The sequence below is a fragment of the Crocodylus siamensis genome, chromosome 3 (genome assembly GCF_052110815.1).
Source record: "Crocodylus siamensis isolate JL-2025a chromosome 3, ASM5211081v1, whole genome shotgun sequence".
NCBI classification, from domain to species: domain Eukaryota; kingdom Metazoa; phylum Chordata; order Crocodylia; family Crocodylidae; genus Crocodylus; species Crocodylus siamensis.
Genome location: NC_143397.1, coordinates 127,508,096 through 127,533,986, shown reverse-complemented (window position 1 = coordinate 127,533,986; position 25,891 = coordinate 127,508,096). Strand labels below are relative to the sequence as shown.

The 25,891-nt window shown below is 44.2% G+C and overlaps 1 protein-coding gene across 2 annotated transcripts in view; it reads left to right on the top strand.

Annotated features, from left to right (window-relative positions):
* Positions 1-901: 901 nt before the first annotated feature.
* Positions 902-25,891, top strand: part of ICE1 (interactor of little elongation complex ELL subunit 1) — a 57,663-nt gene continuing 32,673 nt past the window's right edge. The window contains exons 1-13 of one of the 2 annotated variants that reach the window (XM_090039161.1): positions 902-1,124; positions 4,383-4,441; positions 5,297-5,332; positions 5,860-5,877; positions 8,019-8,130; positions 11,305-11,381; positions 14,138-14,175; positions 15,908-15,990; positions 16,284-16,323; positions 16,409-16,468; positions 20,418-20,507; positions 20,590-20,646; positions 24,281-24,642. In XM_090039161.1, the coding sequence (XP_089895287.1) occupies positions 1,038-1,124; positions 4,383-4,441; positions 5,297-5,332; positions 5,860-5,877; positions 8,019-8,130; positions 11,305-11,381; positions 14,138-14,175; positions 15,908-15,990; positions 16,284-16,323; positions 16,409-16,468; positions 20,418-20,507; positions 20,590-20,646; positions 24,281-24,642 (1,119 nt within the window). In that variant the 5' untranslated portion in view covers positions 902-1,037. Of the gene's footprint in view, positions 1,125-4,382; positions 4,442-5,296; positions 5,333-5,859; positions 5,878-8,018; positions 8,131-11,304; positions 11,382-14,137; positions 14,176-15,907; positions 15,991-16,283; positions 16,324-16,408; positions 16,469-20,417; positions 20,508-20,586; positions 20,647-24,280; positions 24,643-25,891 lie in introns of both variants that reach the window. The other variant, XM_090039160.1, reaches the window with a different exon arrangement.

Here is a 25,891-nt window from a genome sequence, read left to right as displayed (position 1 = left end):
ATGCGTTCACACATTTTTCCATTAGACCAGCAGTGCTCAACTTTCTGGCCCCACATGCCAGATGACTGGTGTGAGGTCAGTCTGTGGGCCACACTGAATGATAGAAAATTAGGATTAGAAAGGACCTCAGGAGGTCATCTAGTTCCACCCCCTGCTCAATGCAGCGCCATCCCCAACTAGACCATCCCAGCCAAGGCTTTGTCAAGCCCGGTACCTCCAAGGATGGAGACCCACAGCTTCTCTGGGTAACCCGTTCCAGTGCTTCACCACCCTCCTAGTGAGAACTTTTTTTCCTAATATCCAACCTAAACTTCCCTTGCTGCAACTTGAGACCATAGCTCCTTGTTCTGTCATCTGCCACCACGGAGAACATCCCGTGGGCAGGCATGGTCCTGGGAGCAGGGGCCAGAGTCAGTGGCAGGAGACAGCGCAACCCCTACAGGCGCTTGCAGGGGTACTGTGGGAGTGCCTCTGCCTGTAGAAACTACAGCTCCCAGCGGGCATCAGGCGCCGCGCTGCATGCCGGGAGCTGTAGTCTCGGCGGCTCAGCCCAACCCCTTGCCACGTGCGAGGCGGGAACAGTAGCCCCGCCCCCTCCCCGCAGTGGCTGGGATGCAGTCTCCGCCCCTATCCGCAACCCGGTCCTCTCTTAGGACTCTGGTGGGGCTGTCCAAAATGCGCCTGTTTCTAAAAATGCATGTTTGAGGAGACAGTAGCAATGGACCCGCTGGACGCTTAGTGTGAATGCCCACGGGAAGGGTTCTAGAGCCAGCGGCAGTATCAGCATAGGCAGGTTGCACTTCAGCGAGCCCCATGTGTCCCTCAGTCCGTCAGGCAGCATTGGGGCCGCTCCGGCGGGAGGGGCGGGGTCCTTCCTCCCCTGGCGGCGCGCTGGCACGCACTCTGCCTGCGCCTGTCGGGCCCCGCTACGGCTCCGCGGGCTCCGGGCGGATGGACGTGCGCGGCGGCGGTTACGGGAGGCGGTGGCGGCGGTTGCGGGGGGCGAGGCGGCTGCCGGGCGCGGCGCCGCGGGGATCATGATGCCCGGGGAGACGCCGGCGGCGGCGGCGGGGACCGCAGCCGAGGCCGTCACGGGCTGTGCCAACTGCGGCGCCCTCCAGCAGGTACTGCCCCTGATGAGGGCGGGGGGGCAGGGGCAAGAAATCTCCTTGCGGGGTGGGGGGCGCGGGAAGGTTCCAAATGTGTGTGCGGAGGCGGGGTCCCCTTCCAAGCGCGCATTGGGTGTAGGAGGGTTCCAAGTGTGTGTGTACATAGAGATATATATGTGTGTAGACATATATTATGTACACATGTGTAGTTAAAATGTCTCTTGAAACAAACCAAAGGCTGGATCCTCTATCCATTGAATTATTGACAGAGCTTTTGTTGCTTTCAGTGGTGGCAGGATCTGGCTCTAGGTTTAGAGTGAATCTGCATTCTAATTTAAAAGCTATAGTCTGTCTGTCTGTCTGTCCATCCATAATGCTTTATTCGCACTCTGGTTGGCAGACAGAAACAACCAATCAGAGTGTGAATACAGCATTTGGACAGGAGGTAGCGGCTGGGCCATGATGGTGGGGAAGGGGGGAAGCCGGCACAGCTGGCCTCGCCCCTCCCCCTGCGCTGCTCCTGGAGGTGGCGGCAATGGAGCAGATGGAACGGGACAGGGGACTAGGCTAGCAGCAGGCTAGGCCTTGCTCTCCCACCTCCCCTTGCTCCTTGGAGGTGGCAGCAGTGGCATGGGGGGGAGTGGGGTTGGGACACTGCAGGCGGTGGTGGGGAGGTGAAGTTAGTGCTGCTGGCCTCGCCCACTCTCTCCCATGCTATTCTCTCCCGATGTGGGGGTAGCAGTGGGCCCAGGCCAATGTGGTGGGGACCGGCAGGGAGGAGAGCAACAGACCAGGCCTGATGCAGCAGGGGTTGTGGGGCGGGGAATTGGGCCTGGCCCTGAAACGGCAGCGAGTGGGCACGCCAGGCCCGGCCCTGAAACAGCGGTAGTGAAGGTGGGGGATCAAGCCTGGTGTCGGCCCCACAACAGAGAGTATTGGGGTGGGGGGGGGGCGCCAGGCCCTGCAAAAGCAGCTGGGAGGGTAGGGGAGCCAAGACCTGGTCCCGTGGCAGAGTGGGAGCGCGGGGGAGCAGCCCCCACCATTCCGTGTAGGAGGCTTGGCACGAGGCAGGGGGAATGAGGTCAGAGCCATCGCAGTGCGGTGGGGAGCAGTCTTGAACCCAGACTGCCGGGGGAAACAGGGTTGGGCCTGAAGCGACTGGGGGAGGGGACGGGAGAACAGGGTCAGGCCCAAATTCAGGGGGACGGGGCCAGACAAGGTGAGCAGGAGTGCAGGGCCCAGGGATGCTGGGCTCTGTCCCTGCCGGCTCCATGGGTGGCAGGGGGAGGGGAGCGAGGCTGGCCCAGGGCCTCTGTCCCAACCCCACCCTCCTGGCAGGTGACAGAACAGATGGGCCAGTGGTGCTGGCCCTGGTCCCCCTGCTCCCTGCAGGCTGTGAAAACAGAGGTGGGGACTGAGGGAGGGGGGTGGTCAGGCCAGTGCTGCTGGTCATGCCCCCCCACCCCAGTAGTGCACACAGTGGTGATGGAGTGGACCTGAGGGGGGGGCAGCCCAGCCCAGCCCTGCCCTGAAATGGTGGGGGGCAAGAGAGGAAATGGGCCAGGCCCTGAAGATTGGGGGGCGGGGAGGGAGGTGGGAAGCGGGGCTGGATGCAGGCTGCTGTCCACAGCCACTTCCTTCCCACCCCCCCATCACTTTTGACAGGTGGTTGGCTAGCCTTTCTTTAAAAGCTAAGGTTTTCTTTTTTACATTGTTTTTAAAATAAGTATATGGTTTGAGCTGTTTGTACATAAAAGTTGTTTATGTACAAAATGGCTTTGTTGAATGTTGCATGTTTTTCATAGTGAATCTTATTTCTAGATAGGATTCCGCCCCCCGGTGGCTGTATTGGATTGCTTTTGCGCTTTTTCAAATCTGCTTATTTCAGAAAAGACTGAATAAATATAGAGTAAAAAACCCCAACAAAACAGTATTGTAACGAATGTTATAATGCTGCAGAAATACAACTTTAGATGTTGTGTGACTCTGACAAAGGAATCAGATAACACCTGTAGGCTGGGTAAAGATTTCTCAGTTCCTTGGATAATTCCTGCCCTGAGCAGGAGAGATGCAGAAAGGTGTCAGATCAGTGGTGCTCAACCTTGTGGCCCAGAGGGCCAGATGTGTGTCTTTTTGGCTAAGATCACACCAGAAAGGGGGCTTCTGAACCCCAAGGCCTTCAGGCCTGGCCCTTGCACATTGGATGCTTGCCTGGATTTGGGTCATGTCTGAAGCCCCAGACTCACGGTTCTGGGAGAGAGGATGCTTGCCCAGTAGTAGAGCTACACAGACTCAGTCAAATTTTGGAACTTGCCTACTGGGCATTACACAGTTGAATTTGAAACTGGTTTGGCCTTGAAGATAAAGATGAAGGGGAAGAAAAAGGTGTTAGACCAGTGGTACTCATCCTTTTGGCTCTGCGGTCCACATGGGTGGCACAGGACCCATCTGCCAGCAGAATAGGATTGGGGCCCAGTGCCACCTCCTCCCACTGTCTTTGCCCCAGGATTGGGTCGCAGAATTTCAATGCCACCTTCTCCCAACCCTCCTACACTGGGATTGGGGCCTGGCACTATCTCTGCCAAGCCCTACCCACTGGGATCCAGTGTGCATGGCCGTATGGGTCCAGAGACTTGGAAGTAGGACAGTGGTGCCACTGCTGTCCCACTGCCAAATTTCCAGACCTGTGTGGAGCCCCACATGCCAGAGTTTTAGCCACCTATGTGTTAGATTAATCAACATGAGTATTACTAGTTAATATAACATCCTTGATTTGCGCACATACAGTAGACCCCTGATTTACTTGATTATTGCGTTCTGGGGGAATTTTGTGTAAGTCGAATTCACGAGTCGAGACAAGTTTCCCCATAGGAAATAATAGAATAGTGAGGGGTTGCATACCACAGACATACCTCAGTCATAGGTTTTTTTCCCTTTTTCTCAGTGGAATCGCCTTTAGGAGGCGAGTCTAGCTTCTCGCCTATGCATCTTGAGATGTTGCTACCACAGTGGTGGCACAGCTCTGCTTGATTCTGCCTGCAAATCTTGTGAGGTGTTTGTGTATATATGCGAGTCTCACAAGTATTCGCGTATATATGTGAATGACATGCATCCCGAGGGGCGTTTTCCAGTCCGGACCCTAATAAAAAAATCACATAAACACAAGACACGTGTAAGTCAGAATCGTATTAATCGGGGCTCTACTATATACTGTATATGAATTCTTTTGGGAATGGAGCTGCTCTACTACTTTCTTTTCTTTCTTCTTTACAGAATTTAAATGAGTATGTAGCTGCATTAATTGCACTGAAGCAAAAAATATTTGACACAGAGTAAGTATAAATGCTGTATTTTGTGCAAATATGCTTTTACCATTCTTAAGTTTAGTAGTTTTCTTTAGGGGAGATAGCACAACAAAGCTGTTTTACCATAAATTCTTTATTCTCCTCATGGATGTTGGTTTTCAAGGGTTTGTTACTTCCTCAGAGAGAAGCTCAAGATGAGACTGTAAAGATTGTTGTGAGCACAGAAATGGAACGTCCATGATGCGTAGAGAGACATCATGCTATGTGTTCACATCATTTCAGCCCTTCTTATTTGTTTAGCTTTCAACCTTGTGATAAATATTGCAAAAATGTTTCTAGTGTGTGCAGGAGTGGGTAAAAAGGAACATACAGGAAGCAAAGGAAATGTTAGCTTTGCTGTTAAATGATAGCAGGAAATGTCTTTGGAACTAGAGCCTGAGAGTTATGATTTGAAGTTTAAGCCTGTTTCTTCCGGATACTGATCCATTTTACTAGCTTTTTAATTTAAATATGGTGTGCAGGAGTGAGTGTGCTTCATTAGCACTGTCTGGAGACAGTTTAATAACAGCAGTAAATGCTGCTGTGTAATACAAAGCTGATAACTTATTTAAAATGAAATTTACTGATTGCACAGCTTTCAAGTATGTTTCAGATTAACTTGGTTTCTTCAAAATGTCAAATATTAAAACTTGAGTTTGCATCATTGTTTAATGTAACAGAGATATTGTTTACATTTTCAACTTGTAAATCAAATATCAGCTCTAAAACTGTGTGTGTGTTACAGTGATATGGAAACTTAATCTTTGATTGTCCAAGTCAGACAGAAAAAATGAATAGAAATATCACCCATGTCAGCAGTTTGTATTCTCTGCTTTCTTACAGTCGCCTGCTGACGGACTATCAACAGAAGTGTAATGATATCCTTTTTCATTTTAATGTTTTGTGGTATTGGGAATGTTTCATTTCATGAATGGGGCTTTAGTTATTTCTGAAGTTAAAAATTAAGATGAGAAGCTAATTTGTCCCGAAATATTGAATGTAATGTATAGATCCCGGGAGGGCTGGGGCAGGTGTTCAGAATTGGACATTTATTTCCACTGTAACCTGAATGCATTTTTTTTTATAGTGAAGCCAGAGGAAAGAATTATTGGATCAGGATGTGGTCTAGGGGAATTTTACACTGGTTGTAAATGATGCATGGCAGTGTTTTTATGTTGTGTTTTTTCAGTTTATTCACTCTATTCATGTACTTGCAACCTTTCTGCTGTACTGCTACACATTGTTTTTACTCCTGCAAAGGATCATCATGGAAGGAGGCATTAATTTTATTTTGTCATCCAAGCTGCTGATTGGATTCTTGCATAGCTTTTTCTTTCCATTCTTAACACTTATGAAATTATCACAGGAAACTGTAACTACAATTTCTTCCTTAACAAGACACCACAGCTTCAGTTTGCTGAAAGGTAAGAACAAAATTCAAGTTTAAGGCAGACTGTTTGAATCTCAGCTTAGATTGGCAATTATTCTAGTGAAGGAAGAGGGATGTTTGACACAAATAGTTGTGTGGCTGGCAGTGCTGTTGTGCTAAATTCTCTGTGGGGACACATCGTAGCAACAGCAGTGTCATGTAGCTTCCTAGTGACCCACATTTTTTTTTGCTGTGGTCCTACTCCTTGGCATGTGCCCTAAAGCAAGGGTCAGCTACCTTTTTCTGCCTCAGGCTAGAGCTTGTAACCCAGAACCCTGCTGTGGCCTGAAAATCACCACCCCCCGGAGAGCCCAGGCTACTTGTGCTTTCCCTAGCTACAGTTAACTGGCCCTTCTGGAGCAAGGATAGCACTGGTGAGGGAGGCTATACAGGGGATAGGCGGCTCAATGCAGCTGTATGCTGGCTGGGGTTGTACCTTCCTGTACCTTCCTAAGAGCCAGAGCAGGCAGTGGGTCAGCCAGCAAGTGTGCACCGGGGAATAAAGAGGTCATATGACTGCAGGGGGGCCCTGGGATTGGAGGAGGGAGCTGAGCAACCTCTATTTTAGTTCAGGCCCTTAGGGCTGAGGCAGCAGTCTGCTGCTGGCAGCTGGAAGAACAACACCCAGCTGAGCTTCTGCTCATGGAACAGACTTCATGGTAAGGGCAGGAGCTGTGATGATGGTAGGAGGCTCCTGGTCCTGGGTATGACTGAGAACTGCATGCTTCTGGGGAAGATGGCCTGGTGGGATTGCCTGTGGTAGAGGAGTTTCCCAGAAATGCCAGGCCAGTTGCCTCCCCAGTGAAAGACAGGTAGGGGTGCCTTATAACTCCAGCCTCCACAACTTAGTGGGTAGTAGAGCAGGGAGTGGGGCCTGGCATGTCTTCGGACACCTGAGCCCGTGGAGGTAACAGGTGATGGGGCCAGAAATACCTAGGGAGAGCCTGATTCTTGTGGGGTGCAAGGTCCCAGCATGGGGGCTGAGTGTTGGCCCCAGTGAGGGGGCATCGCAAGAGGATGGGCCACGTAGAGTAGGGCCTCAAGAGAGGCCTGAAGGGCTATGCAGTAGTGGGTGTACAGTAGGGTTGCTAGGGGTGACGTGAAGGGCTGTGCTAGAGTAGTTTAGGGTGTGAGCCCTGGTGAAGGGGAGTAAATTGTTACCCAGTGAGAGGGCGAAGAAGTAGCCCTGGCGAGGGGAGTGATAGTGGGTAACTTAGAGCACAGTGTGGTGGCACAGTGATGGCAAGGTCCAGGGGGGAGTGAGAGTCCTGTGTGAGACTGTGGAGCATGGGTCGTGGTGTGAGATACTGTGCAATATGGATGCCATCTGCGAGGCATGGGACACAGTATAGGGAAGGTTGGAGCCAAATGTAATGCCCTAGGCATTGAGGCATTAAAAAGGGCAGCCTTCCACATATTACATCAAGTTTATTTAACAACAAGTCATGACAAGAGAGACAGGACAGACTGCCTTAGACAGAGGGGCGGGCTGGTATGGTGACCAGCTATGAGTAGTCCTCTTTGTCACACTTCCCCAGGTTATATCTAACCTCTTCATGGGCTGGATCAGGCCCATAGGCCACAGGTTTCTCAACTCTTGTCCTAGAGCATGTCTGTCTTTGTTCTTGGGCATGGGGCATACTTATAGCCTTCTCCAGTATCATGTACTGGCAGAAACCTTCTTAGTTCTGGTACAGAACTTTTGTGCTATGTGAAAAGTCCCCAGGGGGCTTTAGACAGCATGCAGATCTTACCTCTTGTATGGGTTCAAAATGAAGGTTGGATGACTCACATTTTTAATCAGTGAAGAAGGCAGAATTACACTTCTTTGTGTAATCTGTGTGCCAGAATGTGCCTCTAGGTATTTGGCTCTCCTCTCAGGTCTCTTTTTTAAATCAATCCCTATGCGTAAGTACACTTGGCTTAAAATGTGTAACAAACATACTTGTTTTTTTTACACATTTTAGGCCAAGTTCACTTATGCAGCGCACACTTTTAAATGCTTAAAGCATCTTGAATCTTGTATGGGAAACAACAAAATAGTTGCTTTTTTGCCATAATCAGCAGAAGTACTGCACTAAATTTGGATTTTTCATCTTTTGGTTATCTCTTCATTCTCTTAACTGTCTGTTGCAGAGAGAACAGCACTCTCCGTAACCAAGTAGAACAGATGCTGCAAAAAATCTCACCTCTAGAGAAATGCCAAGAAGAGCTGGGGTCTTTGAAAGCAGAACTGGAAGAGAAAAAGGTAGTCTTGTGAGGAGCATGAGGCTGATTTAAATGCTGCTTGTGAAACGCACGTGCATGTATAGTTTTAATGCATGCAATTACGGTAGAGGCCATTTTTTGGTCAGTGTTTTGTTTTTGTTTTTTAGTCCAAATCCCTTTTCTTCATTTGTAACTAAGCAATATCTTGGGGTGAGCTCAGGCCTTCCTCCAACTCCTTAGCAGCTGTGAGTCCCAGATCTTCAAATTTTGTCACCCTGGTTCTACAGATAGCCTATAGTAATTCACATTACTTGCAGAATAAAATGTTACTCATTGCAAGTAAAATGGCAGAATCAGGCCCATACTGTTAGAATAGCTTTCTTAGAACAGGAGTCAGATGTTTGAGAGTTGTTACTACTTGGGAATATTTAGAATGTTCTCTTGTATGTGAGATTTAACTTTACCTAAGTGAAACTACGCTCAATGTCCCAAACATCACGGTTAAATGTAGAGGCACTAGCATGTGTAGTTTTGATAATGTATATGTCCTGCATGGGTTCTACTTGAGCCTGTGTTTTTATTTTTCATACAGCAGTATTGGGCTAGATCATTACTTGTCCAGGAGAAAAACCAAGATGCTGCCTAGGTCTGGCGATTCAGTGCTGAGTTGGGTGGGGGGGTCACTCAATGGTCTTAGCCCTGTGTTCTTAAACTTGCCATGGTAATTCTTAAAAGGGGTGTTTGTATATTCTCACTGGTGAGAATGGCATTCACAGTGCCTGACACACATGCACAACCTTTCAAAGCTGTGTCTAATAGCTTTCCCACATGCATGCCATCATAGTATTGAATGTTAGGCATTTTTTGTGTTTTAGTATAACTTGCTGCCCTAAGTTGGACCCTTGACTTTCCTTGGCTTATATGTCAGAAGCCTGGAAGAAATTTTTCAATATGATTTGTACTTGAAGCTTTTCGAAGTTGGGTGGGAGCTGGTAGATTGTTGCATTGAAATCTCAGTGTTGATGGTTCTGCTTAGGGACGATATATTGCAGGACTTCAGTGAAATGTTTGTATTGAGAGATGTTGGTTGTGTAGCTATGCTAGTCTAAGGACACAGGCAGATAAGGTTCTCTGGGTAAATCTGCTATCTTTTATTAGACTAACTAAAATAGTTGGAAAAATTATTTGCAACCTTTCAGGTACAAACAAATACCACCAAATTTGCACTGGGGAGAACAATTGCGATCGTCACCACAACAAATTTCAAAAGGGCTTTTACTCAGCAAGGACGCTTCTCCAGAGAGAGAGATTGCACGTTTGAAAGAGTCACCCGGATACCATGTGAAGAATTGCTGCATTACAATAAGAAAATCCCCATGAATTGTGCACCATTAGTTATGACATACCATCCCTCCCTGGAACCTGTACAGGAAATTGTCAAACAATTGCAACCCATACTAGAAGAAGACCCAGTTCTTACACACATCTTCCCAGAACCACCCATCCAAGGCTTTAAATAAGCACAAACCTTGCCAACCTCATCACCAGAATCGAACTTCCTACGGTCCAAAATGCACCAAATGGATACAGACCACACCATGACAAAAATGTTAAACCTACCAAAATCTCCACCACTTCCACAATAAGTACACCCCACAACAGAATCATCACCATTCCTGGATCTTACACCTATACCTCCAGAAATGTAATACATCTCATCCAGTGCACTAAAAGCTCTGATGGAAAATATGTAGAAGAAACCGAACAACAACTGTGTGCCAGAATGAATGCACACCAAAAAACTATCAAGGACAGAAATACCCAATTACCTCTGGGTGCACATTTCTCACAAGATAACCACTTGCTCTTCAATCCCTCAGTTGAATCCTCAAGGGAATTTTACAAAATATCTTTCACAGATAAGCCTATGAACTTCACTTCATCAACCTACTGGATACAAAAAATCGTGGTCTAAATACAGACTTAGGATTTATGGCACATTATAACCTGCCCACCATCTGATACCCCAGGTTACTTCTCTCCAATTTACCAGCTACATTTTATCATCAGGTCACCATTTCCCTTTATTCCCCCAACCTGATTCTCACCCGTTATCTCTTACCCCCTCTGAACCTCACTTCTTGGCATTGTATTTTCACTGACCTGCATTCTTGCGTACTGGTTTCTATCCCACCTAAGATGAGCACAAAACAACTGCAGATGCTGCTCCCTCTGCCTGAATAAGGGTGTTTGTACCTGAAAGTTTGCAAAGAAGAATTTTTCCAACTATTTTAGTTGGTCTAATAAAAGATATCAGGTTTACTCAAAGAAACTGGTCTGCCTATGTTTGTATTGATTCATTTTCCCATGGTACTCTTAGCTATCAAAGCTTTTCACCTTTTCTAAGTAATTAAAATGTCCTAGTGTTAGAAGTTGCTGACTAACCCAATTTCAAAATTTAAATGATTCGCATTATTTCCCTGATTTTCCCTGTGTGCTGGGGAAAACTAACGGTTTTACTAGATAGAGGTTCCAGATCCTTTACATTTCAGCTCTTGCCTTCTTGGCATGTTGAACTCTCAGGTGCCTTTGCCTCGAGGAAGGCATGATATGGCTAAAGTTGAGAAGCTTTGCTTCTCAGCAGTTTTAATGCTACTATTTGCTACTTTATTTTTAATTTATTTTCCTCACAATTTCTGTAGAAACATCTATGAAACTTTTACTCTCCAAGTGTGGGGAGTTTACTAGATTTATTAACTACTACCTTTGAAGAAAATGAGGCTACTTCTCATTCTTGGTTTCTTTCTGCACTGAAGCAAATCTATCTTTTATATGGTTCTTTAGTCAGTACTTCAGGGATCTAGTACTTTACTGATTTAACATTAGTTCCTTTTCTGGCAAAAAATTAACAGAAGGTCCTAAGGGTTGTACCACCTGAAACAGTTTTATTCTGTATGTTAGTTTTGTATTTCATGCTAATTAAGTACTGACCCAAAGGAAAGCACAGACCCAAAGGAAATATATCTTACATTTTGTACCTGTAGAGAACACAAATAACATACAAGATGGTTTCTTTTCTAGTTTATTTGTTCTGTTCTTGGTAGAATGTATTCTTTGGTAACTCTCCACTTATTCTTACTAGAATACACAATTTTTTTCCCAACCAGTTGTTTCCATAGGATATATTCTCAATTGTCATTTTCTTTATTTACAGAGTTCTCTTAAGATTTACCAGGAGAGTCATCTGGAATATATTCGGGTGAAAGAAGAAGTCACCAAAAGTGATGCTGCGTAAGCAAATCTTTTTGTGTCCGCTTGCTCTTGTATATCATGCTTATGGCAATAAGTAAACTACCTGTAAATTGTCTTGTATTTGCTGTATGCTTACATGAACAGAGATGCTGGTAAATTATGTGTACACATGTAATAGCTGGCGCTGGAAACAATGCTGATATTTAAGCAGCACTTCCCTGTTTTCAGTTGCTGATGACAACTTTAGAACATTTCAGCATAGGTGGTTACATTTTGATAAAGTCATCTGAAAAAATGGCAAGCTGACTGACAGTTTCAGTGAAGACAACCACCTGTTTGAGAACAAGGCTGCCCCTCTTTTATAAGAAAGTAAAATGAGGTTTGCTGATAAACTATTACGTTTATGATTGGGAGCAAGGACTTGCATTTTGGCAAGGAGTTTCATTCTGGGGTCAGAGATCTGTTTGCCAACTGTATAAAAATCTACATAGAGTCACAGGTCTCTGGAACTAGTTGTACACAGTAGAAGATGGTTAGAGGTTGGCAGCAATGGTCTTTAAAAGTGGAATCTTCTTTGGGCATGTGTAGCAGCTGAGCAGGCTTTTCCTGCCATTCGTATCTGTAGACAGCTAGCACTGAGCCTAACATGGAGCACAGCAGCTGTAGCAAAGAATATAGAACCTAGGCGCAAGTCCTGTGATCATAGCATCACAAAAAATTAAGGTTGGAAGAGACTTTGGGAGGTCATTTAGTTTGCCCCTTCTCAAAGCAGGACCATCCCCAACTGTATTATTCTATATTATCCCGGCCAAGCATGTCTAGCCAGGTCTTTAGAAACCTCCAAGGATGGAGATTCCACAATTTTTCTAGGTAAGTTGTGAGAGTTTTTCCTAGCGTCTAACAAATTTCCCTTGATGCAGCTTCAGAGCTTTGCTCCTTGTTCTGTCATTTGCCACCACTGAGAACAGTCTAGCTCCATCCTCTTCCTTTTAGGTAGCTGATGAGTGCTATCTAGTTCCACATCAGTCTTCTCTTCTTCAGACCAAATAAGCCCAGTTCCTTGAGCTTCTCCTTATGAGTCATGTTTTCAAACCCTCTATTTTTGTTGCCCTTTGCTGGACTTTCTCCAATTTGTCTACATCCTTTCTGTAGTGGGGGCCCCATAACTGGACACAGTACTGTAGTTGTGGCCTCACCAGTGCTGAAGAGAGAGGACTGATCACTTCCCCCAGTCTGCCAGCAACAATTCTACTAATGCAGCCCAGTATGCCGTTAGCCTTCTTTGCAGCAAGAGCACACTGTTAGCTTATATTCAGCTTATTGTAACCCGCAGGTCCTTTTCTGCAGAGCTGTTGCCTAGCCAATTGGTCCTTAGCCTGTACTTATGCATGGGATTGTTGCATCTTAAGTGCAGGACTTTGCATTTGTCTTTATTGAACCTCATAAGATATTTTTTTTTGAGTCAATCCTCCAATTTATCAAGATCTCTTTGAATCCTAGCCCTGTTGTCCAGCATATTTACTACCTCCTCACTCCCCTCTCCCAGCTTGGTGTCATCTGCAGACATGCTGAGTGTGCACTCCATCCCATCTTTAGGTCATTGATGAAGATGTGGTCACTAGGTCATTACATAAAATGAACAGCACTTCCTTCCTTTCCAACCCTGTTTTCATAGAATCATAGGGCTGGAAGTTTCATGGAAGTTAGGGCTGGAAGAGACTTCAGGAGATTATGTAGTCCAACCCCCTGCCAGAGGCAGGATCATCCAAACAATCATGAGTAAATCCTTCTAATTTATTACTGTGACTACACAGGTAACCCTGTCACACAGCCATAAAGCGTAGCATCCTGTGTCAGCAAGTAAAAGCAGAGGATCAACAGTGACCAATTTCTTGCTGCTGCAAGGGTTATTAAAATATGCTTGAGAGATGCATGGAAACTGACAAATCCCCCCTACCCCACCGTACTATCAAAGAAGACAAAAACCTATGCAGCCTGTACCAGTCTGATTGTGGATAAAATTCCTTCCTGACCCCAAATATGATGATTAGTCTGTCCTTGAGTGGAAGGGCAAGACCCTGTAACTAGGTACCTTCAAGTTTAAGTCCCAGCAGGAGCATTGGTACATCCCAGTCAAAATCCCCAACCTCATTGCTGCCAATGTCCAGTGCTGCTGAGAGAGGTGAAAAAGCCCTCCTGACACTTGTAGCAACAGGAGAGGAAAAAAAAATCCTTGTCTGCCCCATGTGGCAACCAGAGAAGTCCAGAAGCATGGGAAATACCCTGAGCATAGCATAGATATAGATACTCCTAGGTCATATCTGACCAGTGCTTAGCCAACCTCTTCTTGAACACCAACAATGATGGAGATTCCACAGCTTTCCCAGACAGTCTGTGCCTTTGTCTTACATTCTTCTAACAGTGAAGATTTTTTTTCCAGACATCTAATTTAAACCTGCTTTGCTGCGACTTCAAGCCATGGGTCTGTGTCCTGCTGTCTGCAGCAAGAGAGAAAAGATGTTTGCCCTCATCTTTATTGCAGCTCTTCAGCCCTTTCAAATGTGTTGTAAATTGCACTCCTGGAGATGGGTATCCCAGAAGCCAAAACTTTGGGTCAGTTACTCAGGTTCTAGGTTTTGGAGTGCTGAGAGTACTTCCTATGCTAAAAAATGTTGGATTTACTTATACCATAGCTAGTATAAGTGTATATATATCTAGTGTATGTGCAGTGTTCCTAGAGATGAATGTGTAATAAAAATTTAAGTTGTAATATTATACTTCTTTTATATGAACAGGAAGAAGAAACTGGAAGCCAAAGTGAAGAAACTTGAAGGTAATTGTAAGTCAGGATAAAAGTGATAATGGCAATACCTTGTTTAGTCTTTCAGTGTATTTGTAATTATCTAATTAAGTAATTGTGTTAAGTGGAAATTAAGGAGTTCTGATCACATGTAAGCAAGGATAGAATTATGGGACCGTTGAGGATAAGAAATTTAGTTTGTGCCAGAATTATGAGCAAAATGATTTGGAAGAATGGGGACTGTGACTGGGGAACAGATTTAGAGATTTTTTTCAGGAGTGCTGTTAAAGGTATTATGTTTTTGAACAATAGGTGGGATATATTGTTGGTATTGAAGACCTAAAGAAGAGGAGGTGATGTTGTCAAGCAGATCTGTGGGGAGCCCTGTGGGCCAGATTACATGGTGCCAGAGGCCAGATCTCACCCATGGGCTGGGGAGTTTAGCACCTGGTCAGTGAAAGGAAAAAAGGAGAAATTTTAGCACTGTTAGGCAGAAAATGCCAACACAATTTCACTAGGGTCTGAGTGAGGAGAGATGTGAAGAAGAAGGAGTTGGATATGAAGTTCCATGTGTAGGTCTGGTAGCCCCGGAATATATTGATGTTACTTGTGACGGTGAATGAAGGTACGAGAGAATTTGGAAAGAAAGGTTATGGGCCAGCTTTTGGTCACTGAGTTTAAGATAAACAGGTGTCGAAAGCCAGAGTGTCTGAAAATTGATAAATTTGAGAATGAAGCGTAGTAGTCTACTCCAAAGTAGTTGGATCATCTCCTGGGAGTCTCTGGGGACTTCTCTAAACTCTCTACCCATCTCCACTGCTACTGCTGTCATTGTCCCAGCTGAGCCCAGCTGCTTATAGCGTGGCTGGATCAAACAGGAGTGGCTTTGAAGATTTCCCCCACCCCAGGACAGTGGAGAAAACAGTAGCAGCAGGTGAGAAAGAAGAAGAGGGAAGGGGATGTGCCTCTAGATACAAAGGGGAAGCGGGAGTTTGTTACTTGCTTTTGGGACTTAAATTTTTTTTTAAAAAACACCTCAGAGACTTCAAGTGTGGTCTGCTCGCACCCTCATAGCACGGGTAGTTGCCCCTGCATCCCTCTTTTTGCTAAATTGTTCATCCACGTCTGTATGCTTTTCTGTGTCAGTGTCAAAACAGTATAGTAAAATCCCTGATATCTGACACGAGTGGGGAATGGGGGGTGCCGGTAACGTAAAAATGCCGGTTACCTGAGGGCACAGGGTTTCCAGCCGGATGCGGTGGCGGGGGTTGTGGCGGCCACACGGTGGGTGGGGTGTGGCGGTGGCTGCATGTGGAGTGGTGGCAGCAGCGGTGGCCATGTGTGAGCTTTCCTCCCCACCCCTCCTGCATCTGGCCTGAAAACTGGTTACTAGAGTGTGCAGGTTAGTAAAATCCTGGATAACGGGATAATCCTGTATAACCAAATCTGCATCAGCCTTACTGGGGGTAGCTTCCTAGCTAATAAATTAAGACTGATTCATGTTGTGATGCTTTGATATTCTCTTGTTGATACAGTACTGTAATAGGAAATGGTAAATTATAACCCTAATCCAAGTAAAATACTTCAGAAAGTATTTCACTGACTAGTGATGAATCCTGCATAAACTTCCAAAGTTTAACAGATCATTAATATAGGGCAGTTCCATAGATTTGTGTTCTATATTTGTAATGGCTGGAGTTAGGTATTTTTGTACTTTGACATGCAAATTACTGATCTCATGTTCTTGCTTTTCTCCTGAATGAAGAGGCTGCAACAAAGCATACACAGGACTTCAAACAGCTGAAAAATGAAAAGAAAATGCTTGAAAAGGAGCTAAAGAAAGCACAGGTAATATTTAGTGACTTTAGGAAAAACATTTTGTAATATTTTAAAAGAAGTAGATTAAATAGTTGTGGACTTCATGAATATCTCAACTTCTACAAATGGGCTAGTGTAATGTATTGCTTTAAAGTATCAGCTCATCAGATCCAGTGTGTAAGTGGCTCTTTTTAGCAGATTCTACACAGCATTTATAAAGTTTAGCCTATTTTAGGTGTTGACCACTGTGTTTCAATGCGAACATTATAAAATATATTTGCACTATGAAGTAACTTAACAGTGTTAAATGGTTATATTAACAGGAAAAACTTGATGGCCTTCCCAAACAGAAGTGCAAAAAGGGTGAGTAGCCAGTTGTTGTTTGCTTTCAGATTTGTAGTTGTGTTTTAAACTGTATGCTATCATTTATCTTTTTCTTTCTTTTCAGTGATGAAGCACGCAGAGACCCAGAGTTCAAGAGATGATCTGGTAGCAAGCATTGATAAAGGTATATTTCAACTTGCCTGTGGAGAGAACTAGTAGTTAGAAATTTTATTGAATATCTGCAGGAATGTGTTTTGCACTTTTAATGGTAGAGATGAGTGGTAATGGAATTGTAATGAATGCTACAAGAAAAAACTTAAGTTGGTTTTAAGAATGAAAAACAGTATATTTAGGAAGGAGTACAAGCCAGTCATGTTAATATACTGTTGATTGTTTCCATTAAGAGTATAGAAAGATATAACATTTAAATCTATAGCTAAGTATAATGATATAAGCTGTTAGGATGGTACTGTTATGTCCACATGATTCTGCAGTGATGCAAGCGTAGCAAATCTGATGCAATTTGCCATTGAGGGTGAAAGTGTGGGCAGTTTAGCTAACCTGCCTTTGCTTTAGGATTGTGTAGACCAGCTAGATCTTAAAAGCTGTTGTGCTTCCTGAGTGGGAGCTCTCTCCTCTGCTTTCAAGAGGTTAACAGGTATGTTTGTCTGTATCCTATAAAATCTCTAAGGATGTTTTAAGATGCAGTCATTTTTAAAAGTTTGTTCCTTTTTGTGCAATCCCAGTTTGCAATTACCAAATGCCCAGAATGAAAATGTTTCTGAAAAATAAAAGCTTCCCCATCATTTTGTACTTTGTATCCAAAGCCCAGGGTTGAAATCTTGATAAGACACGTTAAACTAACGTTATGAGATACGAATTAAAGCTCTATCATAAAAAACATTGGCTATTTTTGCCCAACCACTGAGTTTGCTGAGGGATGGCAAACTCAGAAAGGTTGGTTGAAAAGAAGGGAAATGGGAAGGATTACTTTTGTCATACTGAATTATTTCTGTTGAACGCTGCAAAAAGCCAGAGAACGTCTGCTTGAATATTCAGGACTTGTCATCTGTTCCTGAATAATCCCTGAATGGGAAATAGCTAAGCAAGTAAAACAAGCAGCTTGCTGTGACAGTGTGTCTGTAACCTCCTTCCAGCATGCACCTTCGTTTTAATAACAGAGGGAGGGACCCTTTATTTTCAGTGAGGGGTGCCTAATTTGCTGCACTTTAGCTGACGGTTACCATATTCCTTCAAACAAAAAATGTCCTTGGATTAAACTTTCAAATGAAGAAAGTAAAACATCCAATAAAAGCATATTACATGGATAGAACTTTTATGGTGCATTTTTTAGGAGAAATCTTTCATTTTAAAGTATGCCTTAAATTTGAAGGGATACAGAATCCCTTTTTGTTAGAGTGGATGTGAAAAACTTTGAATGCATTCTGCAGGGGAGAAAACCTGTATTTTTTTTCTAATCAGCTCCACTGGCTTGTAGAGTTTTTTACATAAATTAGCTTCAAAATATTTTTGTCCTTCAAGGGAAAGTTGACATCAGTCAGAGGTCAGGAAAACAGATCTTACGATGGTAGGCTGAGAGCCATGGGACTCTTTAGCCTGGAAAAGCGTAGGCTCAGGGGTGATCTGATGGCCACCTATAAGTTTATCAGGGGTGACCACCAGGGTCTGGGGGAGTTTGTTCACCAGAGCTCCCCAAGGGATGACTAGGTCGAACGGTCACGAACTCCTGCAAGACCGTTTCAGGCTGGACATAAGGAAGAATTTCTTTACTGTCCGAGCCCCCAAGGTCTGGAACAGTCTGCCAGCGGAGGTGGTTCAAGCACCTACATTGAACACCTTCAAGAGTAAATTGGATGCTTATCTTGCTAGGATCCTATAACCCCAGCTGACTTCCTGCCCTTTGGGCAGGGGGCTGGACTCGATGATCTCCCGAGGTCCCTTCCAGCCCTGATGTCTATGAAAAAAAAAAATCTATGAAATCGTTTGCTTGTTTATTAAAACATACTCCATTCGCACCCCCAAGCATCCTTTCATTTTAATTCAGAAGAGTAGAAAGATGTAACGAAGAACTGTGGCATAAAAATACTTTTGATATGAGGAGCTGCTGAATGTGTGAAGAAAAGATCATAGGCTCCTTATTCTTTACATTATAGAAGAGCTAAGGGATAATCAGTGAAATTGAAAGGAAGCAGATTAAATGAAATACTTCATGTGACATACAGCTGTGTTAAAGAGCTCGTTGTCAGGAGAGGTAACTGAGATTTAAGAATTTAATAGGATTTCAAAAAGGCACTGGATATTTAGATGTGTAAGAAATTACCCAGGTTTTTCATTAATAATGATCAAAAGGAAGTTGGTAAAAAAAAAAAAATACAAAGCTTGTGTTTTAAGCCATAAACCAACCTCTGAGGGTATTAAGAAAAGTACCTGATTAGCAATTTATTTTATAATATTCCATTTAAGAGATTATTACATGTTCCTTTAAGCAGCTGTTATTCCAGACCATACCAGAGTAGGTAGACCACTAGTTTGACCTTATGCAGCATGCACATGTTACTAGACTTGTTGCCAAAGAGTTCAAGGAATATACTTGGGGATCCCAGAAGCCTGTACTAGAGTTATTAATCTACTGCAGCTTGTATTAGTCCATCCCTGTTTCTATAACCTGAGCTTGCTAAATTAAAACTATCCCATGTCTATTGCTATTCTCTTTCTTTATAGACTTACCTGGTCCAGTAGTGAACTGTTCAGTTTTTTGGTTTTCAAATTGTTGCTTTCACTTATTTGCATTAGTGGTTTTAATTATCCTTCTATTTCAGTGGTGCTCACATTTTTGTCCCCATGTGTCGGAATAAGGGGTGGGCAAAATACAGTCCACAGGCTGGGTCCAGGCCACTCCATCTGGCCCACAGGGCCTCTGAAAATGTAGGAAATTAATATTTATCTGCTCCTGGCTGCCTGTCAAAGATGACAGGAGCCAGGGGCAGTAGGACCCAGGGGGAGCAGGCAGGAGTCAGCAACAAGGCTGGCTGGGCCCCACCCCATCCCCAGCCTCCTCCTACCCCTGCCCCACACCCAAAAACCTCTGCTTGCTTGGCTTTCACTGCTTCCTTGCATGCCTACTCCAGTACCACATAGCCCTGGGCTGCATTGCCAGAGTGTGGGAGCATAGGGCTGTGCCAGTACCTCGGGGCCAGGAACAGGAGGGTGTGTGTGTGATTCAGTGGGTAGGTGCGTGCAGGGAAGGGGAGGGGAATAGAGACAAAGAGACTGTGTAGTGAGGGAGGCACAGAGTGCGTGTGTAGGTGTATGTTCGTAGGGCGAGTCCCACAAGCACACCTTACCATACACGCTGACCTCCACAGCCCCACACCTACCTCCCCCCACACACACACCCTTCCCCCCACACCCTCACAATATACAAAAGATAAGACCTCATTTTAAGCTATTGTACACAGAGGTGATTGCACACTACACAAATGCATGTAAATCAGGACAAAATATTTTTTAAAAATCAAGTTAATGAATGTTGTAGATGTTTGATGTTTAGAATATAATTTGGTATTTTTGTGGTTCTGAGATGGCAAAGCCCCTTGCTGAAAGAAGTACTCCCGGGGGAAAGGGGAGGGACTTCTGATGGTAAAGGGTCGGGTTAGGCGGTAGGACTTCTGGTCCCAAGCTGGCAACCAGGGGGGGCAGGGCTACCCATCTGGCCCTTGACAGCTTGCCAAAACTGCCCAAATAATTGCCTGCCCCGTGTCAGAAGAATGCCATGAGATCAGATTGGGCCCTGCATGTCAGGATCAGGCTCCATGGTATTTCCACCCAGCCAGAGATGGCACCACAATGCAGGCTTGATCAGGCACATGCTGCCACAGCTAGCAGAGCTCTTCATGTCATCCATGGAGAGCCCCAAAGGCTGTATTACATGGTGTTGGGGACTGGATCTGGCTTGCAAGCCATGGGTTAAGCACCCCTGTTCTAGTTGATGGTAGATTCTGCTATTCCTCATTTTACTGTTGCCAGATGTATATACTGGATTAAAACAAGAATGATATTGATAACTCACGAAGATAAAGCTATTAAACATAACTTGTCTTCCCTTTTAATAGAAAAAATAAAACAGTTGCTGGAAGAGCTCTGGGTGTGTATTGACAGTGCGGCAGGAAAAAGGCAGAACCAAGACAATGATTATATCTTGGGTGAGTTGAAACTCAAAGTCTTTGAAGTGTTTTTCTTTTTTTACTGTTTGAGAACAATTATTATTCTTTTTTTTTCTAGCAGCATCTGTTCAGGGTCACTCAAGAACTCCAGAAAAAATAAGCAAGTCCTTCAGACAAGGTATATTGCAGTAGATTTCATTGTATTTACTATAAATATATTAATTGGTGCTAAGTGGAATTTTAATACCTCTGAAATATTACCGATTAGATAGTATCATTCTCACACTGGTGTCTTTTTGTTTTGAGGATTTTTTTACTTGTATGTAGTACAGCAAAAGCTGTGTTATCCAGCACTTTATCAACTGGAAAGCTCCACTAACCGGAGCCAAGGGAAGCAGGAAAAGTGAAACCGGACATCCCACTTCCGGTTTCGCCACCGCAAGCTGAGTTCTTCTCCTTCACTTCTTAGGCTTACGGCCTAGAGCCAAGCAGCCTGCGCGGGGCAAAGTAGCCTTTGCGGGACCCCCTTCCCTGCCCCCGTGGTGACACCAGGGAGTGCACCAGATGGTGCATATTGGATTAATGGGCATCCCCCATTCCTGGGGGATGCCGCATAACAGAGCTTTTGCTGTCCCTAGATGTTAACATTGTTGGGGAAAAAATCATTGCAGACCGTTGTACTAACGTACATTTGCCTGTTAACACGTTAAAATTATGTATTGGACTAATTTTTGCAGAGAATAGAAGTGCATGGTTGAGGTTTAGCATTCAAGCCCTTGGGGTTTAAAAATCAGGACCTTTGAAAGTTTAACTTCTGCCTTAAGTATATATACATTTAAAACAAATTCTGCCTAGGTATATTACGACAGGGCTACCCAACTTCTAAACGGCTGGGAGTTGTGTGTTCTGCACCAGCGAGGACCATGCTAGTGTGAGCCATGAGGTTCTGGGTTGTCCCCTCAGCCCCATCCTGCACATCACATGTGGGTGAAATGCACCTCAGCTTCTTCACTGAACCATGTTTTGGTCTCCTTTGGTGCTATGGGCTATGCTACTATACCACCTGGGCAGGAGCAGGAAGCAGAATCTGAGGGAGGAGCCTAGAGACCCTGGCTGCTGGAACAGCTGGAGGTTCACGGGGAGTGGCGGCTGGGTAGGATTAGGGATGCCACACAGTAAGCACTTGCTGGCTGCCCATTGGACAGCCCTGTAATGAAATATAGCACCTACTGGAATTTCTTACGGAGGCTCTCACATAATAGGTTATCATTAACTCAATGTAATGTTGCTAGAAAAAAGGCACCGGTCATGCTTTTAAAGATGACTATTATATAGATACCGTCGTATCAATAAAAAAATAATATGGAAAGTTAATTTTCATTTCTAAGGTATAATAAAGCATGACCTAAAACCTCGGTCACTAAAATTGCAAAATACCTAAGTATCAATCTGAGCTGCTCTAGCTGTTTGCTGGGGCTTTTATTTCAAAGGGTGTTGCCCCTCCAAACAAGTATGTGAGACCTGATGAGCTCATTTCAATGAGGAAGAGGTACCCTTTAAAATGAATGCCCCATCAATCAGATGAGTGGATCATCCTTAATTCAGCAACTCATTACAAATGAAGTGGGTTGTGAATCACCCATTCACAGATAAATATCTGGCTTCTACTTACAGGATTTTGTGGATGTGAGATGTATCCTCATGTTTAGTGGGTGGTAGGCAGACCTTTGAGAAGGCAGGGGTGAAGTCTGACATGAAATGTCACATAAATCCACAATTCTTTATGTCCTAAGAGCCTGAGCCAGCTTTTTTTTTTTTTGCCGCTCTCCCAGAGATTGCATGCAGGAATATCATGGTCTGAAACTGGTCTAGTGGACAGGTTTGGCTTTGTTGTCTTGGACTGTAAAAGAGTTCCTATGAACTCTGTTGACTAAGTTGGCATGAGAAATGTCTTGTAATTCACTCAGTCCTAAGGAGTGATGTAAGTTGGGGTTTTGGGTATGCCCTTTGAAAATCCTATGGGGATTTCCCTTTGAGAAGCCAGTCATGCAAATACAAGGCGCTAGATACCTTGCTGTAGCAGATGGGAAGCCTCTGCTACTAGGGAGTTACAAATGCAGTGTGGGTAGTGATCATTTTTTTACTGTAAGCAGAGAGAGTTTCTGTGGGATGGATGACTCATTTTGTGACAATAAAACATCTCAAGTGAAAACTGCAAACCATCCTTAATCTGCTGAAGAGAGAATTATGGAGGCTGGTTTCACCGTTCCAAATCTGAGTCAGCATGTGAATATATGTGTTTACTGTTAGTCCAGGATAGCACAAGGTCCCCTTTCCTGTGGTGGATAAGGAAATGGCATTGATCCCCTCCCCCTCCTTATTTTAAAACTTATGTGGCTCCTTAGCAGGTCAAATAAAACTTCTTCAGTTTGGTCCCGTCCTGTGAGGTGCTGTCTCAAGTTGGGTTAGGAAAAAGGTGATTGAGGAATATTGACCAGAATTGTAGAATATTGGCAGAACCTTTGCTGGTACAATCCTGCTAGCCTAGAGTAATCCCAGCCTACGTCTGGGAAATGAGAGGCTACAGGGAAAAATCAGGCACAGCAGGAAACTGATAGTTTATTCATAGGTTGAGACTTGAATGTTAAATTTGTTGTTTGGAAGATGATATTGGATGGGTGACAACAGAAGAGGGTGGGATGCCCTTGTAGGAGAAGTAAGATTTCTCTTAGAAATTTAGACAAGCATCCCATGGGAGGAAGTTCTTGGTGAATTGGTCCCAGTACCTAAGAGGTTTTCCCTTGACAACAGGCACACAAACACTTGCATCTCAGCTATGATGTTCTTTAGGGTATAAAACCATGACTCTGTGCACAAGCTAAACAGGCCTGGTCCTTCAGAGGAGATCTTGGAGATCTGGCAATACTTGAAGATGATAGATGCTCCCATTACTGTGATGGCTGAGCCTGTGGAAAGGGTTGCATTCAGGCCTGCTTGAGAGGCAGTTTTGAAAGTTGTCCTTTTGCAGTGACAGATCTTGGGTTGACCTGTGGGGTTTTGGCAGCGAATGTTGTCACAGATCAGGTCATCATACTTGGTAAATATTGCTTGATAACGGACTATTTGCATTTGAAGATACATTGATCAGTAGATCCTCTCTTCCGAGGAGATCTGTTTTCTTGAAATATTTGTCTAGATGCTTAAGATATTATTGATCTTCAACTTTTATAGTGCAGAGATGAGAACCGCATATAGAAATATGCAGATTTTTTTCAGGGACTTTGTGCCTTTCCTGTACTTGTTTTTAGTGTTCAAAGTAGAGAGGCTAGAGTCTGCAGACAAGCATAACTGATGGGAAGGTATGGGGAGACTCGCATACAAATGCATGCATACAGTTTTCTCTTTTCTTTTTTCTCTCCCTTTCCTCTGTTCCCTCTCTTTTCTTTCTTTCTGTTGGTAAAAAAAATTCTGACACCATATGCAAGAGCTAAATAGGTGCCACAAATAGGAACCGCTTATCAGTGTCTCTCAGGACCACTGATACTATAAGACAAATAACTGTCCTTTTCCATTCTCTTAATAACTGCATTCCTATGTTGGAGATTTATTTGAGAATTTGAAAGCTTATATTTTATTCATGCACTGTGAACAGTATTTTGGAGTTTGTCTTATTTTGATGTGTTTTCTATAGGTAATCTGTGAAAATACCGTTTAGGAAAAAAACAGTAATTTTGTCTTGCAAAATATTAACCGGATAAAGCAAAATGAAAAGTTTAGAGATCTGTCAAACCCTTTAAAAATTTGTTTTATAGAAGCTGCACAAACTCGCCGAAAACCCAGGAAATCTGAGAAAATGATACCTCACCAGTCCTCACTAGAAACTGTTCTAGAACAAAACCCCTTAGCCCCCATGCAAATAAAAATGGATGAGTCTCTCATTGATCGCTTTGAGAGCAAGACCACTGATGAGAGTCTGCAAAGCTGTAATGGTGACAGTGCTTTTTATGAGGACAAAACAATAGGAGTAGTTGTACAAACAGATTGCGAAGACAGGAGTTCAGACTTCTCAGATGAGGAAGAACATCTTGCTGGAAATGTAAAAGACATACTGAACTGGATCAGACCTCTTCCTCCACTACTCTCTCCAATGCAGCTTTCACCAGCAGTGACACCGGTCAGTTCTAGAACCTTTTTCTGAAATGGCAATAATTTTGTCTTCTCCTATACAGCAAACATAAAGGTTTCATAGGCTTATCTAACATATCATTATTTCTGTTTATGCATTTTGAAGTGACTTTATCACAGTGTTTAAATTAAAATTTAATTGATCATTTTTTTTCTGTGAGTTCTTGTAAAGTATGTCATTGTGAAAGGGGAGACCATTTTCTATTATGTACTATAAGCATGTCAAATGACTTACTATGGGCAAATAATTGCTGTCACTGCTATTTTAATGCACAGAGATGTGTGCACAAGTGCTAATTTTAATCACTTAACTTTATGGAATGAGATTTAAGAGTTTTGCCTCCAGCTACTTTGTAAGCCTTGCTGCTTTACTATTGTTAGGAAGTAGTCCTTTCTCCCCTCCCTTTCCTTGTTGCTCTTTTAAAACTTTCTCAGTTTTCAATAATGGATGTTTTCTGCCATTTAGAGTATAGATGGGGACAAAAGTTGAGCTGTTTTTTTCCATATAGGTACTCTTGCTAGCCCATTATTAAAGAACATTGATAGAGAATTGTTTTTTTACTAACTGGTAACTGTTTAAATGGCTATATGGTAGGGGTGTGCGAAACGGACCACATTTGATTCGAATTCAGATTCGGCTTAAATCGGGGAGAGTGCTTTGATACCAATTCTCTGAATCAGCAGATTTGGCTATAGACACAGCTTTAAATGTTTTTTCTACATACCTCAAGGTACCAGGGCCGGCTCGTGAATGTGATGCTGGGGCGGATGAAGCGTCCCACAGGAGCGTGCTGGGGGCCCCCTGTGTGTGCTCGGCGAACCCTGAAGTGGACTGGAAGTACTTCCTGTCCATTTCTGGGTCTGCGGCCAAGTGTGCGGGGGACACCCCCCTGGCTCACTAGTCAGCCATGGAGGGACCCTGGGTGCCCTCCACCACCCGCCCCCTCCTCCCCAGAAGGCACCAGTCACTGGGAGGGGGAGGGGTTCCCCATGCATTCGCCATTGGGCCCAGAAGTGGACTGGAAGTGCTTCAGGTCCATTTCCAGGTCCGCTGCTCAGCGCACTGCGGACCCCCACACTGTGTTTCCGTGGGACGCTTCATCTGCCCCACCATCTCAGTGTTCATGAGCCGCCTGGTATCTTGAGGTATGTAGAAAAAAGATTTAAAGCTGTATCTATGTCTGAATCATCGAATCTCTCTGAAGCGATTTGAAGGGTTTCTGATTCTATTCAGAGAG